Genomic DNA, 15,927 nt, shown 5'->3' on the forward strand with positions numbered 1-15,927 from the left:
TTTGATTAGCTGCTTTTCAATCTATTCGCTTGGTTTTTGGGGGCTAAATCCTCCTTGTGATGAGAGTGGTTGATATCAAGTTACAGGCCATGCCCATACCATTGAGCTAAAGAACATCACAGTACATCCTACCATGTAATGCAGCAACAACATGAGGAATAAACATTCCAAATTCAGCCAAAATGAACAATCTTTCAAAAGAAAGAGGCTAATACAATCTAAAGGGAGAAAGCTCCAACTCCTAAGAATTTAATACAACTCTTTAGCCACAAAAGAAAAAAACTAGCGAGAATGATCCAATGTAAGAAGAACATATGGATAATTCTGGCACAGTTGCGACAGACTGATGTCAGAAGAATGATGATCAAAACCAATTTTTGAATTTTACATGAATCAGAAAGGAATCAGCCTTTGCAGCAGAATAAACATGTGGGTATGCCTCACTCTTAACTGTTGGAAAGCTTTGGAATCATCTTCCCCCTGCAACCAATGAACAGGTAAATAGATTAATCTCTGATCCAATGAAGTAATACTGCAGGGCCAATGCTACTAAGCAACATAAAGCATCGAGATGTTTTCAATCATCAAAGCATGTCTAATGTCTTGTTGGCTGATTGCAAAGCATAGATAAAGCCAAACATACCACAAAACTACTATAGATATATCCCTTCAAGCCCAGGAGTTATCAAAAGCAGCCGAAGTGATTGCCTGTGCGAATTCCTCAAAACTGATCCTCCCGTCCCCATCCGTGTCGGCCTCCTTGATCATCCCCGTCAACTCCTCCACCGTCAGCGCATGTCCAAGTTTCGCCATAGAATGTGCCAACTCAGCAGCAGTGATGAAACCATTACCATCCCTGTCAAACATCTTGAACAGCTGCTTCAGCTGCTCCTCGCTGTAGGGTGACTTCTCCGACAGCAGCTCCGGAGCCACCAGAGCCACGAACTCCGAGAACTCCACCAGACCATTGCTATTCGTGTCGGCCTTTTGTATCAGGGCTTCGACCTGGTCAGGGCTCGGTTTCAGCCCCAATGACCGCAAAAGCGAACCGAGTTCGAGCTGCGTCAAGCTTCCATCGTTGTTCCGATCAAAAGAACGAAAGATATCTCGAAGCTCGGCGATTTGCTCATCGTTTAGCTTCGCTGGTTGCTTGTCGCTCATGTTTACGAGAAACCCTTTTAATCTTCTAATCTCTATACCTTAAACGTTAAAAGCTTCTCGCTTGAAATTCTCAAACCACGACAAGAAAGTCCATAAAACAAGGAAAACCTTATCGAACTAACTCGAACAAAAATTCTTGCACTTTGCTATCTGAGGCTCTAGTTGATCATCACTCCCATTACTCTCTCTAAAAACAAGATGATTGTCTTCTGGGTCGATTTCTGTGCCCAAAACGTGTCTTGTAGGATCCAAGATTACGTTGAAAATCGCCCTTACACCTCCAGTTTCGATGGATCTTTCCCGTTTACCAGCAACTAATTATGACCCAAATATCGGATCACACTAAACTAACAGAAAATATATGCAAAAATCTTTGCAAAGAAGAGCAAAATACAGAAGGTGTGACGCTTTCGTCCTTATCTGCTATTTTTCTTCCTACAAAATATGGAAAAAACACGATAAAATTATTAGAAATAAATGACTGGAATCCTAATGTCTAGCTTTTTGGCATCTCTTCAATCTCGATCTCTTTATCATTTTTCCTTCTTATTTCACGGGAGAATTCCAAGAGAAAAATACGTGAAAAGTGGCGCCAATCCGTGATTGGTGCACGTCTTTCTTGCTGGCTAGACTGTGTCAACCCGTCACCCGGAGGGGTTCTCTACACATAATCTTCTCTTAAGAGTTATGATTAGTGAACGTGGACTAATAGTACTACGACATGTCATGATCAGAAGGTTTAAATTACCAAATTTAGACTTAAGTGTTGGGAGTTCATTTGATGATTCGGTGATGGACAGAAGGGATCGGTTGCAGAGAAACCTTGAATAGAGTAAGGACGGTGGAATGCTGGTGCTTGCCTTAAATTATCTAGTTTGACTTCATAGTGGATTTTTTTTAATACTAAGATATTATTATAAAAAACGGAACGTAATCAAATAATTATGTACTGGTTCAATCTCTTTTTATCTGAAAACCTAATCAAATAATCAAATCGAAACTCAAAAACGTTTATCTTCATTTGGTAAAAGGTTTGGATGTTGGGCTTTCCTTTTTATGCTTTTTGATTGAATTGCTACGCCCATGCTAATCCCCATCCGCTAGGAGTGTGATCTTTTTCAGACTGAAGCTGGAATCCAGGATGGAATTAAGTTCAAATCTTAGTAACGGAAAAGAAAAGAAAAAGTCAGATAAAGCAGCTAAAAGTGCTTGTGATGAATCCCAGAAAGGTTTCAACAAGAAACTCAAAAAGGTAGGTGAATCTAGAGATGGAATTATTGACTGGTTGGAACCAAAATGCTGGAGACAAGGTGTTGCATATGCTTTCTTCAATGTTGGTTAAGAAAACATTATTCCAACAGTAATTCTTTTTTCTTGCATTAGATATAGAAGAAGAATATCACTATGAAGCTTCCATGTGACCAGACCCATACAATGATTTTGCTGGAAAATTAGGTCTAAGGTCACGAGAAACAAGTTGGAAAATAATAATTTATGAACACCACGGTCCCTAGAACAACACTGTTCTTTGGCTCTAGAGCTAGTGTTCTGTCAAATGTGTAGTTCCTATGGTTAGTATAGTTCCAACTTCAAACTTAACAACAAAATATTCAACTTCAACTTCGAAGTATTTATGTTGTAAGCATAGGTTTTGAGGCACGAGACCACCATCACAAGCCAGCCCTATAAGAGAGTAGAGAAGTCATCAGCTTTACTATCAACCAGAAAAACTGTCACAGATCAAGTAAAAGGTACAAATACAACGTGTTTGATGCTTGCTGTGACTCTAGCTGTTATGTTTGTTCTGCCTAACATGCAATAAAAGATCTCAACCCAACTAATGGATAGGCATTCCAGTCAATATCAGCAGACAGCTTAACAAGGTATCTATACTACCCGCTACATTCAGGTTTGGCCATCTGATTGAAATGACTTCGAATTCTCCTTCAATTGATGCATTTGTTATAAAATCTGTCTGTATTTCACATTTAGATAAACCAAAAAATATAGTTGTTAAAGCATGTTTATAACCTAAACTGTAGTATGTATAAATTGACAACAGCAAAAATTTCCTTTATGCAAGTAAAGATCAACCCTAAGATGAAGGGCAGATATAAATAAACCCTTCATAGATATCACATTCATAATGCACCTGGCTACTGCTCTAGAAGAGGACTCCCCTGTCTAGCAAGCACAAAAAGACCACCATCTCCTCTTGATATCCGAAGATCCTCGTCAAGATATGTAATCAGAAGCCAGGACCCTGACCGCTCACCAGGAATGGGAATCTTAAGAGGTGGCTGACCAGAAATGGCTGTTGAAATATTAGCCACCAACTCTTGCAGCGGGTTAAGAGATTGCTGCACAGGCAACAGACTGATTTTTTGACCGAAAACATCCACATCTGCAGGAAGATCAATGCTTGGTTTTATCTCCGGAGGTTGCAGTGTACCTTCCTTAAATTCAACCTGAATATTTGGGTTAGAATATTAGTACCTTTAGGAGCAAATATTTCATAAAAAAGGAATTCCAAACTGCAAGGTGTTTCATGTCTAATATACCCTATATTTGGATCCAAATTCAATAACATGACAATGATCATCATACTCAGCCTGTTCCTTCAAAAATTTTTCCTTCTCATAGGTTTATCCCACTGTCAGATAATTTAAGATGGTTAGTAGCATCAGATTCACCCCAACATCGGAAATTTCAAGTGGTGAACAGTTTCGGGAAGTATTAAATGACACTTTCCTAAACAGATTTGTTCTATGCTGGGTTATAAACTTCTTGTCTTTTTGCAATGTAGTCAGACTTGATTCTAGACATATTAAACTTAAACAACCAGTAAGGTTTAGTTTAAGATTTACCTGTATTCTTGAAGGAGTTCTAACTTCAAAGGCAGCAGAAGCACTGAAAGAAAAATTAACAAAAGGGCTGGCCAATGTGGTGGAGTTCACAATAGAGAGCCTTTCTGTATCAATTGTTTGGCTTATACTTTTGACTTTTAACAAGGGGGTTGAACCAGCCGCCAGAAGCGGCAACAGCTCAGAAGATGCGGTGTACCTGATCAGTAGGAAGCACAGTGAAGAAAAATTACCGAGTATTAACTATTGTTATCCTGTCATCGGAGATAGTATATGGGCATGTGTTACTCATATAGTAGTATAATTTACAATCATGAAATCAGCAAGAAGGTTCCATTCAATGCTAATCCTCATTACATGTAATGGGGTTAATGTCAATGCTATCAAAAGGGCAGAAAAATGCATTTTTAGACCGAAAGAACATATTTTCTGACTCCATCCTCATCTCTAATTTGTTCCCATGAAATTTTCATCTACAAAGCAAATGCAAGATAATTTCTTATCTAATATACAATTATGTTACTGTTAATATTACACTTTAGTCGTTTATTTATTTATAATTAATTACAATTTTATCTTTTAATCTTCAAGATTTTATTTTTCTTTAAAAGAACTTTTGAGAAAAGAAAAAGCAATAATTTTGAGTGAAGAACAAGACACTCACAGCAAAACCCAGTAGCCATCAAGAAGCTGAGTAGCTTCAACCGGAGCTGGGGTGGGGTTCACCGCCTCCAACTGATTGACTAACTCCAAAACCTCAGCCCGTACCTCCGGCCCAGTACGAAACCCCAACTCTGTCCCATAAACCGTGTCCACCAAACACCTCTTCAAGTCCGCAATCCTACTATCAAATCCATCCTCCTCCTCCTCCTCCTCCTTCTCCTCCTCCTCGACCGCCGCCTCAGCCGATTGAGCAGCGGCGGCACTACCGTTACCCATCTCCGCATACTGTTCCTCCCACTCGTCCTCGTTCGTGGGAGGATCCGAATCCGGGAGCTTGGTGGGTTCGGGTTCCGATCCAAGCTCCGTTTTCTCGCCCCATTCGTCGGTTATGGAAGAAAGTGGGGTGGGTTTGGGGTCAGAATCGGGTTCGGGAGTAGGGTCGGGTTGGGAGCTGGAAAATGAGACAAGAGAAGAGAATCTGAAGACTTTGTGGGGTTTAGTGGGAAAGGAAAAGGAGAGAGAGACGGGTTTGGGGGATTGAGAAAGGGAAGATCTTGGGGATTGAGAGAGGAACAGAGAAGAAGGGTGTGCGGTGAAGAGAAGGGCCATTTCTTTTGTGGGTGTGTGGCAGCTTTTGGCTTCGGGTTTTCAACTCCCTCGCTAAGGGTTTCTTCATTGTTTCTTTTCCTTCTGTGGTTTTCAAACGCAAAAAACCAAAATTTTCTAATAAAAAATCTTAGATTTTTCTTATACAATACTAGTTTTAATCATAGTTGCTCAATGGACACATATTTATCCATGCAAATTAATTTTTTCATATAAAACAAATTAAAATTTTAATACAAAACGCATCAAAACTATAACTTTTTATCCTAATTTTCATAAAAGTAAAAAAATTAAAAACATTCAGAAAAAAAAAGGATAAACTTTCGTACACACTAAATCTACATTCCATAATGTAAAAATGATGTATACACCATGTATAGCTCCTAATCCTATAATTGTAGCTATGGGTTTGTTTCCCAAGAAAAAAAAAAACATTGAAAGTTCATATAAAATTACCATAATTTTGTCATTATTTTAAAAAGGAAAATTCTTCATCAAATTAGTTGTCCATTCCTTTAGCAAATTGCGAAAGGCCCAAATTAAAGCTTGCTGCTGCTTGAGTACTTGTCAATCTTTCTGAAGATGGAAATACTATTCTCTGAGCTCAGCCAAGATGTTTTTATTGCAGCAGCAAAGCCAGCCTCCTCTCTTTTATTGTGAAACTACCAACTAATTTTTGCATCTCATTGTTTGAGTATTTATGGGTGTTTTTCCAGGCCATTCCCAGTCTTAATCAAAGGTTTTCGAATCATGGATGTTTTGACTCTGCCTGGTCTTGGGCCAATGGACCAAGGATGCTTCCCACGGCTTCTTCCCCATGCAAATAGGCCGACCTCCTTTCATAACGCAAGGCTGAAACACACACAGTGTTGGTGGGTCAGAAATCCTGCACCAAAACATAAATGTTTGTTCAATTATTTGAATACTTTAAATATAAATTTGAAGAATTAGTCATCAATGCGAAGTTGGGGGAGGGAAGCAACTTTGGGAAGGACCGAGATGCAACAAGCAAAGTCAGCAGGAGCAGCCCATCAAATGTGACAGTCGTGGGCCATATTCTACACCCACATGTGGGCAGTTGGACCATTTTTCTTTAATGAAACAAACACCGAGTAATGAAGAAAGACTTATGATAGTAGTAATTTATTCTATACAGAAAGTAATATACTTAAATTTAATCAGAAATCATTGAAAGGAATTCAAATCCTACATTACGTATATTTCGAAAATGATAAAGTAAAATTTTTAATGTTTAAAAATTTAATAAAAAAAAATCTATTTTGATTCGAATCGAAAATATTTATCTACGTATAAACTAAAAATCAAATAACTCGAATTATAAAGTAAATGTAGTAATCATTGCCATCCATGTAAGACTTTGAATTATGGGTAGAATAAAATTGGGAGCCCCTATGAGTGTAACCACACGAGTGCACTAGTTATTAATAGCAGGTCATGTAAACATAGGAGCAAGCCAGCAAACACAAACTGTTCTGGTACAATTTATTGCAGGATGAGTTAGTGATCTTTAGTGGATCTCTCTGATTAATGGCTCAACCCCCATTGAAGAAGTAGTATTCACTTATGTTTTATTAATTACATGTAGAAAAATGCCTTAAGATTTGGTCATAAGTTTTGGTACCAAACTTTCTCTCTCCAACAGGACCTGATTCGAAAGACAGCATCATGTGTTTCGATTTCTTGTATGTGTGTAGAAGCAGGAAGGCTAGAGTAATTAATCAGCTTAGGTTATGGCTTTGGTACTACCATCCAATTGAGCAAAAAAGGCATTTGTCTCAAACTCAATACATTTATTTCTCATTCTCAGATATCAATGCTCTAATAAATACATATGCATTAGCATTGATATCATGGATTCAATAAGCTTGCTTCCCCCCCCACTTTGATCTTCCTTTAAAGATTCCCAATACACACCCATGTTTGATATCAAGTGATAACATCAAACATACATGAGTTTAAGGTTGTTTCGATTAGTTTTAGCATTAAGGTTGTCGTGCTTAACTTCATAATTGCATGTTGTCATGCTCATTTGGTTGGATTTTTTTTATTTATCCTTTTTTTCATTGATAATGAAATGGTTCTTGTTTCCTAAAAAATCATTAAATATATACGATGTCGACGGATTTCATATCTATGTATAATAGTGAGTGTTTTTAACTTTTTACAAAGAAAAAGAGTTCAAGGGATTTCAACAAATACAAAAACATTTAATTATAAGTTGTCTCTTGATCGAGAGTCAATTTAGCTAATTAAAATCATGGTTAATAACAATATTTAATCTTGATACTAAATTCCTAGTTTCTCATAAGTTTCGAGCAATGACATGAATAGAAAAGAGAAAATTATTTTTTTAATAAAAAAATGGTTTTATTAATATAATATAATTGATATTACCTTAATATGTCGATATAATAGAGAAAGAGAGTAATATATCAAAAATCTTATATGAGATAGAACAATAAAAATAAATACGGTCCAGTCCTAAATCTAAAATCATAATAAACAAAATCAATTAAAGTAAATAAGAACTAATCAAACATATATATGAAAATAAGGATGATATATTATATGATAGTACTTCAAGCTTTGAATTGTTTACCACATGTTTTCCTTTACATGGAGATATAGGATTGCATCTCGCAAATGGTCAAGAATATAAATTGATTGAAAAGATACACGATATTGATAAGATATTGTTAAAATTCAAATTAAACACATTATTATGAATAAATCTAATTTATGAAGGAAATGTAATTCATTCTCTCAAAATTAATTCAAATTCCCATTAAAATTAGTGTTGTTTTCAATGAAGGTGTTTCATAAATTCATTGTACATTAAAGGAAAACAAGAGAGAAAAAAAAAAAAAGAAAAAGAGATGAGGGAGGTGGCCCTGGCGATAATGTGGCCCTTTGGATATTAGCACAAGGGAGTCAGGAAAAACCCCCCCATTTATATTTCTTTTGGGACCCACGTCAAGAAAAAATCAACGGCCTCGATCCATTGACCCCAATTGGATGGACCCCATGATCCCTAAACCGACGGCTTTGATCGTTTGACCACATTGACATTTGACCCAACGGTGAAAAATCTACCATTACTAAACCAGGAAAGGAAAAACACAGAAAGTAACGCACGCGAAAACGGAGAGCGTGAGAGTAAATAAGGAATCAAAATCCGCAGATTTGAACTCACGATTTCAGCATGCGCGTGTGTTAAGGAAGAAAGAAATTAAAAAGGGTTTGACTTGGGATGGGCTTTCTTTTTCTTCTTTTTCGCATTCGGAAACGCACGGAAGAAGGAAGAATCCCCACTTTATTACGAAAACGGGCACGTGGTAAAAAATAAATAAAACAGTAAACGGAGTATGTGGCGTTGATCGGTTTTTACCACGTACGGTGAAAAAATATAAATAAATTTACTTCCCTAAATTTATTACAAGACGAGAGAGAGAGAGAGAGAGAGAGAGAGAGAGAGAGGCAGAGAGTGTCTGTTTCTGGTCTAGAAATCAAAGCAAAAGCAAAAGAAAGAAAAAAGGAGAGATTATTTTCGTTTTTGGGTTTCTTTCTTTTGCAAAGAAAACACCGACAACATTGTTGGTGGTATTTACTCTTACATTGTGTTATTATTATTATTAACTCAATTTTTTTTTTGGTTTTTTTTTTTGTGCTTGCTTTAATTTCTCAAGCTTTAATTCATGGTCGGTTTTGATGTAAAAAGCCATTCAATCTTTATATCTCAGTTGTTTTTTTTTTTTTGGGTGGTGGGGGTGGTGGTCGTGGTGGGTTTGGAGGTGAAGCGATAGCTTGTGGTCTTTTTCTTCTTTGAAAAAGTTCACAATCATTTATTTTCAAATTCCCTAACTTTTTGCGTTTACTTTTTTAGAGCCTTGGTGTTCTTTTCTTAGTGATCACAGGCTGCTTCTTCTCTATGTTCTTTGCCCATTTTTTTGTTTTGGCTGCTGGGGTCTTTGTTCTTTGGTTCACTCAGTGCATGTTTAGTTTTGCTTGAAGGTTTAGTGTCTGAATTTTGAGATTTTTCCTTCTCTGATTTTTGGTCTTTTGTTGTTTGAGATTCCATTTTTATATGCTGCTCCAAGATATGTTGTTTGATCATGGAATTGCACTGTTTTTTTGTTGAAGCAGGACTGTTCCAAGTGAAGCCAGGAGTACACCATTTTAAGAGAAAATGTACGGGGATTGTCAAGTCATTTCTTCCATGGGAGGGAATGTGGTATCATCAGAAACCCTATTTTCATCACCGATTCAAAACCCTAATTTCAACTTCTTGCCATTCCAACCTTTACCTCCCATGATTCCTGTAAGTGGAGATCAATCAAGCAGATTTTCTTTCCATTTTCTTATTCATATTTCTTTTTTTTTTTTCCTTTTCTTTCTAAGTCCTAACCTTCTGTTTTTGTGTGGGGGAGTTAAAACAGAAAGAAGAGAACGGGCTATTGCTAAGAGGGAAAGAGGAGATGGACAGTGGGTCTGGGAGTGAACAGGTAGAAGAGAAGTCAGGGAATGAGCAAGAGAGTACTGAGCAACCCCCCAAGAAGAAACGTTACCATAGACACACTGCTCGCCAGATCCAAGAAATGGAAGCGTATTTCCTCTTTTCTTTTTACTCTCTCTTTGATTTCTTTGCTTTGCTTCATCTCAAATCTTTTCTTCTCATCCTTGCTTGGAGATAGAAAACAGATTAAGCAGAAAAAAAAGGGTTTTATGATAATAAGCAAACGACATGCAAAAAAAGGGCTTTAAACAGATCGAATTTGAGAAAAAAAATTGTCTCTTTCTTCTCATTCAACAGTTTACCCTTTTTTCTTAGAAGAAACAATGTTTTGTTTTGCAGCGTTTTTAAGGAATGTCCCCATCCTGATGACAAGCAAAGGATGAAACTAAGCCAAGAACTTGGCCTTAAGCCTCGTCAAGTCAAGTTTTGGTTCCAAAACCGTCGCACTCAAATGAAGGTGAACAACTAATCAGCATCTCTCTCTCTCTCTCTCTCGCTCATGGCTTTCGCTATCATCCCAACCCTAAAAATGTACCCGAACTCTTTCTCTACTACTTACTGAAACCCTTTGAGAGCTTTATCACAAAGCCAAACACGACTCCCAAGAAAACGCGTTTGAATGCTTTTGCATTAAAAACCAGCTCAAACCCTAAACGGCTGAACCTGGGTACATGGGTTAATACCCATCATCATAGCGCATCGCAACAGCACAAGAGAAGGATCTGTATTTATTTCGGGGGCCACTGCATGTAGTCTTCCATTTGCAATTACAGTCTGTATTCATAAATGTGGGCTGTGTTTGCGCATTAAACTCCTTTACCTGCAACATGTGCTTCCTAAAGGGTTCACAGATCAGTTAATGAAAAATAATACAATGCTCATTTAGGGCACTTAAGGTTAATGTTTTGCAACATAATAATGCTTTGATTTTCATTCTTTTTATTGTTTTTTTTTTCCTTCCTTCCCTTTTGAATTTGTCAGGCTCAGCAAGATCGATCTGATAATGTTATTCTTAGAGCTGAGAATGAGTCTCTCAAGAATGAGTTTTACCGGCTTCAAGCGGAACTCAGCAAACTTGTTTGTCCAAATTGCGGTGGTCCAGCAGTGCCTGGAGGGATTTCCTTTGAAGAGCTTCGGATAGAGAATGCACGACTTAGAGAAGAGGTTTTTCAATCAATATTGGATGTGTAACCTTTGATAAGTTTAATTAAGCAACATTTTCCATTAGTTAGAAGCAACTGCAATGATCTGTAATGGAACCTGTGGAAGTTTATGTAATTTTGACAATGTTGAGTTGTTTTCTTTTTTTTTTCAGCTGGAACGTGTCTGTGCTATTGCGTCGAGATACATTGGCAGGCCAATCCAAACAATGGGTGCAGCTCCTGCACTCATGCCACCTTCATTGGATTTGGACATGAACATGTATCCAAGGCATTTCACTGAGCCTATGGCTTCCTGCACGGAGATGATGCCTGTGCCAATGTTGCCAGAAACAGCCTCCTTCCCGGAGAATAATCTGGTTCTGGTGGAGGAGGAAAAAACTGTTGCGATGGAGCTTGCTATGTCTTCCATGGATGAGCTTGTGAAGATGTGCCGAACAAACGAGCCTCTTTGGATCCGGAACAATGAAAACGGAAGGGAATTACTTAATCTTGAAGAACATGCCAGGATGTTTCCTTGGGCGCCATCAAATCTCAAGCAGCGCTCAACTGAGTTCAGGACTGAAGCTGGCCGTGATAGTGCAGTGGTTATAATGAATAGCGTCACGTTGGTAGACGCATTTCTTGATGCAGTAAGCTCCTTTCCTTTAATGTTGTGATTTTGGATACTTAATTCAAAATTTTTATGAAAAAATAGCATAAATTTTATTGCAGAACAAATGGACGGAACTGTTTCCATCTATCGTTGCTAGAGCAAAAACTGTTCAAGTTGTATCAGCAGGTGTTTCAGGAACAAATGGTTCCCTTCAGCTGGTACAGAGACATCTTCAACGCTTCATTAATTTTCATCACAATGCTTATACTCTTTTACATTCACTTTGTTTGATTTTATTTGAGCAGATGTATGCAGAATTGCAAGTCCTTTCTCCATTGGTGCCCACTCGGGAGGCTTATTTTCTTCGCTACTGCCAACAACAAAATCTAGATGATGAAACTTACTGGGCAATTGTCGATTTCCCCATCGATGGCTTTCATAACAACTTACAGGCTTCGTTTCCCCTATACAGGAGGCGGCCTTCTGGCTGTTTGATTCAAGACATGCCTAATGGGTACTCAAGGGTGTGTGTGCAAAAGAACTATCTGCTATTGTTAATCATTTTACATTCATGGAGATATAGCAATATTAGTCATGAGAATATAGAATGTGGGAGTGTTCTTTCATTGAATTCACAAGGTTTTTTCTTGCAGGTTACATGGGTTGAACATGCAGAGATAGAGGAGAAACCTGTTCATCAGATATTTAGCCACTTTGTTTACAACGGGATGGCGTTTGGAGCACATCGTTGGTTAGCTGTTTTGGAGCGACAATGTGAAAGGGTTGCTAGCCTCATGGCCAGGAATATCACTGACTTAGGAGGTGCCGAAATTCTACTCATGCCTGCAACCAAAACCTGACTTTTAATGATTTGGTTTTCAGTATTACATTCATGAAATATTTCCCCTATCTCTATCATTTTTCAGTGATACCTTCTCCGGAAGCAAGGAAGAATTTGATGAGACTTGCTCAGAGAATGATAAGGACTTTCTGTGTCAACATCAGCACTTCCAGTGGCCAGTTGTGGACAGCTCTACCGGATTCCGCCGATGATACTGTTAGAATCACAACGAGGAAAGTCACAGAAGCTGGTCAACCCAATGGGCTGATTCTTTGTGCTGTATCGACTACTTGGCTGCCATATCCTCACGACCAAGTCTTTGATCTTTTGAGGGACGAACGCAGCAGATCTCAGGTTTCATTGAGCTTTGAATCTATTTTTGCTCTAATTCTTCCCAAAATGCTAAGTTAGTGCTGACTGCTGAATACTAAATACATTTGTGCAGCTGGAGGTCCTTTCAAATGGAAATGCCTTACATGAGGTAGCTCACATTGCGAATGGAGCCCATCCTGGGAACTGCATTTCACTTCTTCGAATCAATGTAAGAATTTCCTCCTTGGGCTAATTAGAAGTTAAATTTCAAGCTTTTTCCTTCTCTCTTGTTTGATAAACTATGGAAAAGAGAGAAAATTACACCCTTGTTTGGTTATAAATATTGTTTTAATGTAGGTTGCAAGCAATTCCTCACAGCATGTAGAGTTAATGCTGCAAGAGAGCTGCACGGACCGATCCGGTAGCCTTGTTGTTTACTCCACCGTTGATGTTGATTCCGTCCAGCTAGCAATGAGTGGCGAGGACCCATCCTGCATCCCACTGCTTCCCTTAGGCTTTTTCATAACCCCAGTGGAACTCATCAGAGATGCTAGTGATGATCAAGGCAAATCAGTCCCACCATCTGAAGAGGCAAATGGACATATTTCAGGCAGTTTACTCACAGTTGGGCTACAAGTTCTTGCCAGCACAGTTCCATCAGCAAAGATCAATCTCTCAAGCATTGCCGCCATCAACAACCATTTATGCACCACAGTTCACCAAATCACTGCTGCCCTTAGTAGCAGTACTGCCCCTAGCTGCCCTGATAATGGAATTGGTGTACTAGGCTCTTGCACTGAGCCTGCTTCTGCACCAGAAAAGTAAATCAGGGTTTTCATCCTGAATTACCCATAACATCCCCATTTTATGGATTTGAAGATGGGAAAGATTGGGGAAGTTATTGGTAATTTGTTAAAAATCAAGTGGTGGAATTCTCATATTAGTGTCAGTTTGTAGTAATGTGGTAAATAAGGGTCATTTTGTAACTAAGGAAGGGGGTAGGTTGTTCTTGTTTAGGTAGGGAAAAAAATTTGAGAAAGATGCATGTGTAACATTAGCTGTGGGTACTGTTGGGAGGGTCAAGGCTAAAACAAAATACTAGTAAATCTCCATGTAATAGCTAGAGGGAGTCAAGAGCGCACCAGCTGTGACCCTTGCTTTCTGGTAAGGCCTAAAGAGATGGGACCTCACCAATCAGCAAGGGTGGTGGTTCGGGTATTGACTTCTGCTTTGTTGGCCTTTTTTTTTCTTTTCCCTGAATTTAATGCTCCTACTGATTATTAGTTCTATCAAGTTATCTGTTTGCGTCCAATTTCCAATATTGATTCTCCTCTCTCTCTGTTTCTTCACGTTTACACTGTGTGCATGTTCAGGAGTCAATGGTGATAATATCTTCTTTCATAAACAAACAATCTTCGTTATCTGTCTCTTGATTATGACTTGCAATAGTCATGCTTTGGGGTCGATCTCCACGACAAGGTAAATTCAATACCATCAACGACCAGTTATCATTGAATTAGGTGTGCAATTAATCCTAGAAAGTGACACAATCTTCGATTCCAGGTAACAAAATGTGCTCCCTAAAGATGAACACATCCTTCTCCTTCCAAAAACAGAAAGTGCTATTCAAGAAAGAATTGTTTCTCACTTTTTTCCAGATTGTTAGGTTCATTACTACATACTAGAGGAATAGTTATGGTTTTGATTTTTAAGCTGTCAGCCTGTACTACCCAATTATGGTAATAGAATTTCAAGAAAGGGAAAGCTTAAGTTGAGCTTGAAAGCTGGAACAGAAATGACAAACACTCTGAGTGGAAAATGTTTTATTTTTTCCAATCCGTCAACAACAAAATTTGTCTTTCAATATAATTCGAGATGTGTTTCAAATGTCGATAAAATGATTCTTGATTTGAAGAATATAGCTTTATAAGAATCACTTTCAACAATTAATGAGAGAAGCAGAAAAAATATATGTATCCTCTTTAATTATCGTGAATACAATATAATAATTAGATGTTTTCTCTTAAATAACCAATTATCCCTTTGAAATGCTTATTTGCCATGACCCAATGCAACCTGATCAATTACTCAAAAACAAAATGTATCTTACTGCAGCAAGGAAAGAGAGATCAAATAATACAAGTGATGTTTTCCTCTATATAAATATTGATGCGGTAACATCGGTTTTTACATCAGAAACCTCATCAGCTTCATGCATACATATATAGGCACCATTTCTTTCCTAGTTAATCAATAAGAAAATCAATTGAATGTAAATACCCAAAAAAGGAAATTCAACGGAATGTTGATTCAAAGGACAAATTTCTTCACTCAAGATAAAGATGATGCTTTTCCCAATTGTTCTTAACATTGTCAAAGTGGTAGGCACCGTCGTCTCTTAAGCTCCATGTGCAATGGGTGCATTTCAACGCAACCGTGAATGCCCAAAAGGCTCCATGAATTTCATTGTTAATGTGAACGTAACACCACCGGAGGGGGAACAAGATTTCGTAGAATGTCCACGACGTCGTTTGCCCCGGTTCAAGCCTCCGCAGGTTTTGGTCGACACGATCAAACCCGCACTTGAGGTAAACGCTGTGGCTGGCTTCGTTTTGTATGCTCACCGTCACCCTTGGGAAAATCTCCTTTCTTATTGTTTCGGCGAATTGAGGCATGATTGCGGAAGATTGTGTAGGAAATGACACAAGTAGAATGCTAAACAATGTGAGGATTGTGAAATTATGCTTACCGTCGATCATGGTGCAACGGCCCCCCGGCTGGCAGGTACTCATCCGGTGACAACAAATTAATGAAATCTGATTTATTGTGTTGCTTGGGGCTGAAGGCATATATTATGATAAGTATTCATAAATCATAAATCAAATTAAGCCTCATCCGTCGTAAATTGTTAATTAGATAAAATTTAAATAATTTTATTGTCATTTTTTTTCAAATTTTTAAAGAATTTATTTGAGGTAAAAAAATGTTTATATTGATGATGGTTAAAAAGGGTGTCGGTTATTTACCTGAGAAAACTTTTCCCGACCCTAATTATAAATATTTTTACAAGGGACCCAAGGATTGGTAAGTAATACCATGTCAATAATTTGTTTTTTATTTTTTGTGTAAGGCAAACTATGTCCCACTAACATGACCATTATCTGCAACAACATTGACAAATTGACAACGTT

At 38.0% G+C, this 15,927-nt stretch overlaps 3 protein-coding genes across 5 annotated transcripts; 1 reads left to right on the forward strand and 2 right to left on the reverse strand.

Moving 5' to 3' along the window:
• Positions 1-69: 69 nt before the first annotated feature.
• Positions 70-1,787, reverse strand: LOC18606807 (Calcium-binding EF-hand family protein). The gene is made up of 2 exons (XM_007040615.3): positions 644-1,787; positions 70-480 (listed from the first exon to the last, which is right to left on the reverse strand). The coding sequence occupies exon 1, from the start codon at positions 1,159-1,161 to the stop codon at positions 670-672; it is 492 nt and encodes a 163-aa protein (XP_007040677.1). The 5' UTR covers positions 1,162-1,787; the 3' UTR covers positions 70-480; positions 644-669.
• A 723-nt stretch (positions 1,788-2,510) lies between these two features.
• Positions 2,511-5,399, reverse strand: LOC18606809 (Plastid-lipid associated protein PAP / fibrillin family protein). Its single transcript, XM_018117839.2, has 4 exons — positions 4,690-5,399; positions 4,029-4,224; positions 3,314-3,629; positions 2,511-2,844 (listed from the first exon to the last, which is right to left on the reverse strand). Exons 1-3 carry the CDS (start codon positions 5,295-5,297, stop codon positions 3,318-3,320), a joined length of 1,116 nt encoding a protein of 371 aa, XP_017973328.2. The 5' UTR covers positions 5,298-5,399; the 3' UTR covers positions 2,511-2,844; positions 3,314-3,317.
• Positions 5,400-8,779: 3,380 nt separating this feature from the next.
• On the forward strand, positions 8,780-14,061 carry HB-7 (homeobox-7). 3 transcript variants are annotated; one of them, XM_088805062.1, is made up of 12 exons: positions 8,780-8,915; positions 9,456-9,633; positions 9,752-9,918; positions 10,168-10,285; positions 10,810-10,992; positions 11,144-11,620; positions 11,703-11,801; positions 11,889-12,107; positions 12,237-12,405; positions 12,510-12,778; positions 12,870-12,965; positions 13,094-14,061. In XM_088805062.1, the coding sequence occupies exons 2-12, from the start codon at positions 9,502-9,504 to the stop codon at positions 13,559-13,561; spliced, it is 2,397 nt and encodes a 798-aa protein (XP_088661188.1). In that variant the 5' UTR covers positions 8,780-8,915; positions 9,456-9,501; the 3' UTR covers positions 13,562-14,061. The 3 variants fall into 3 exon arrangements, with proteins under 3 accessions (XP_088661188.1, XP_088661185.1, XP_088661187.1); XM_088805059.1 differs by having other exon boundaries at positions 8,782-8,915; positions 9,459-9,633; XM_088805061.1 differs by lacking the exon at positions 8,780-8,915 and adding an exon at positions 9,085-9,326 and having other exon boundaries at positions 9,459-9,633.
• The last annotated feature ends 1,866 nt before the right edge of the window (positions 14,062-15,927 follow it).

The sequence above is a fragment of the Theobroma cacao genome, chromosome 3 (assembly GCF_053813885.1).
Source record: "Theobroma cacao isolate CCN51 chromosome 3, ASM5381388v1, whole genome shotgun sequence".
In the NCBI taxonomy this organism is placed as follows: Eukaryota; Viridiplantae; Streptophyta; class Magnoliopsida; order Malvales; family Malvaceae; genus Theobroma; species Theobroma cacao.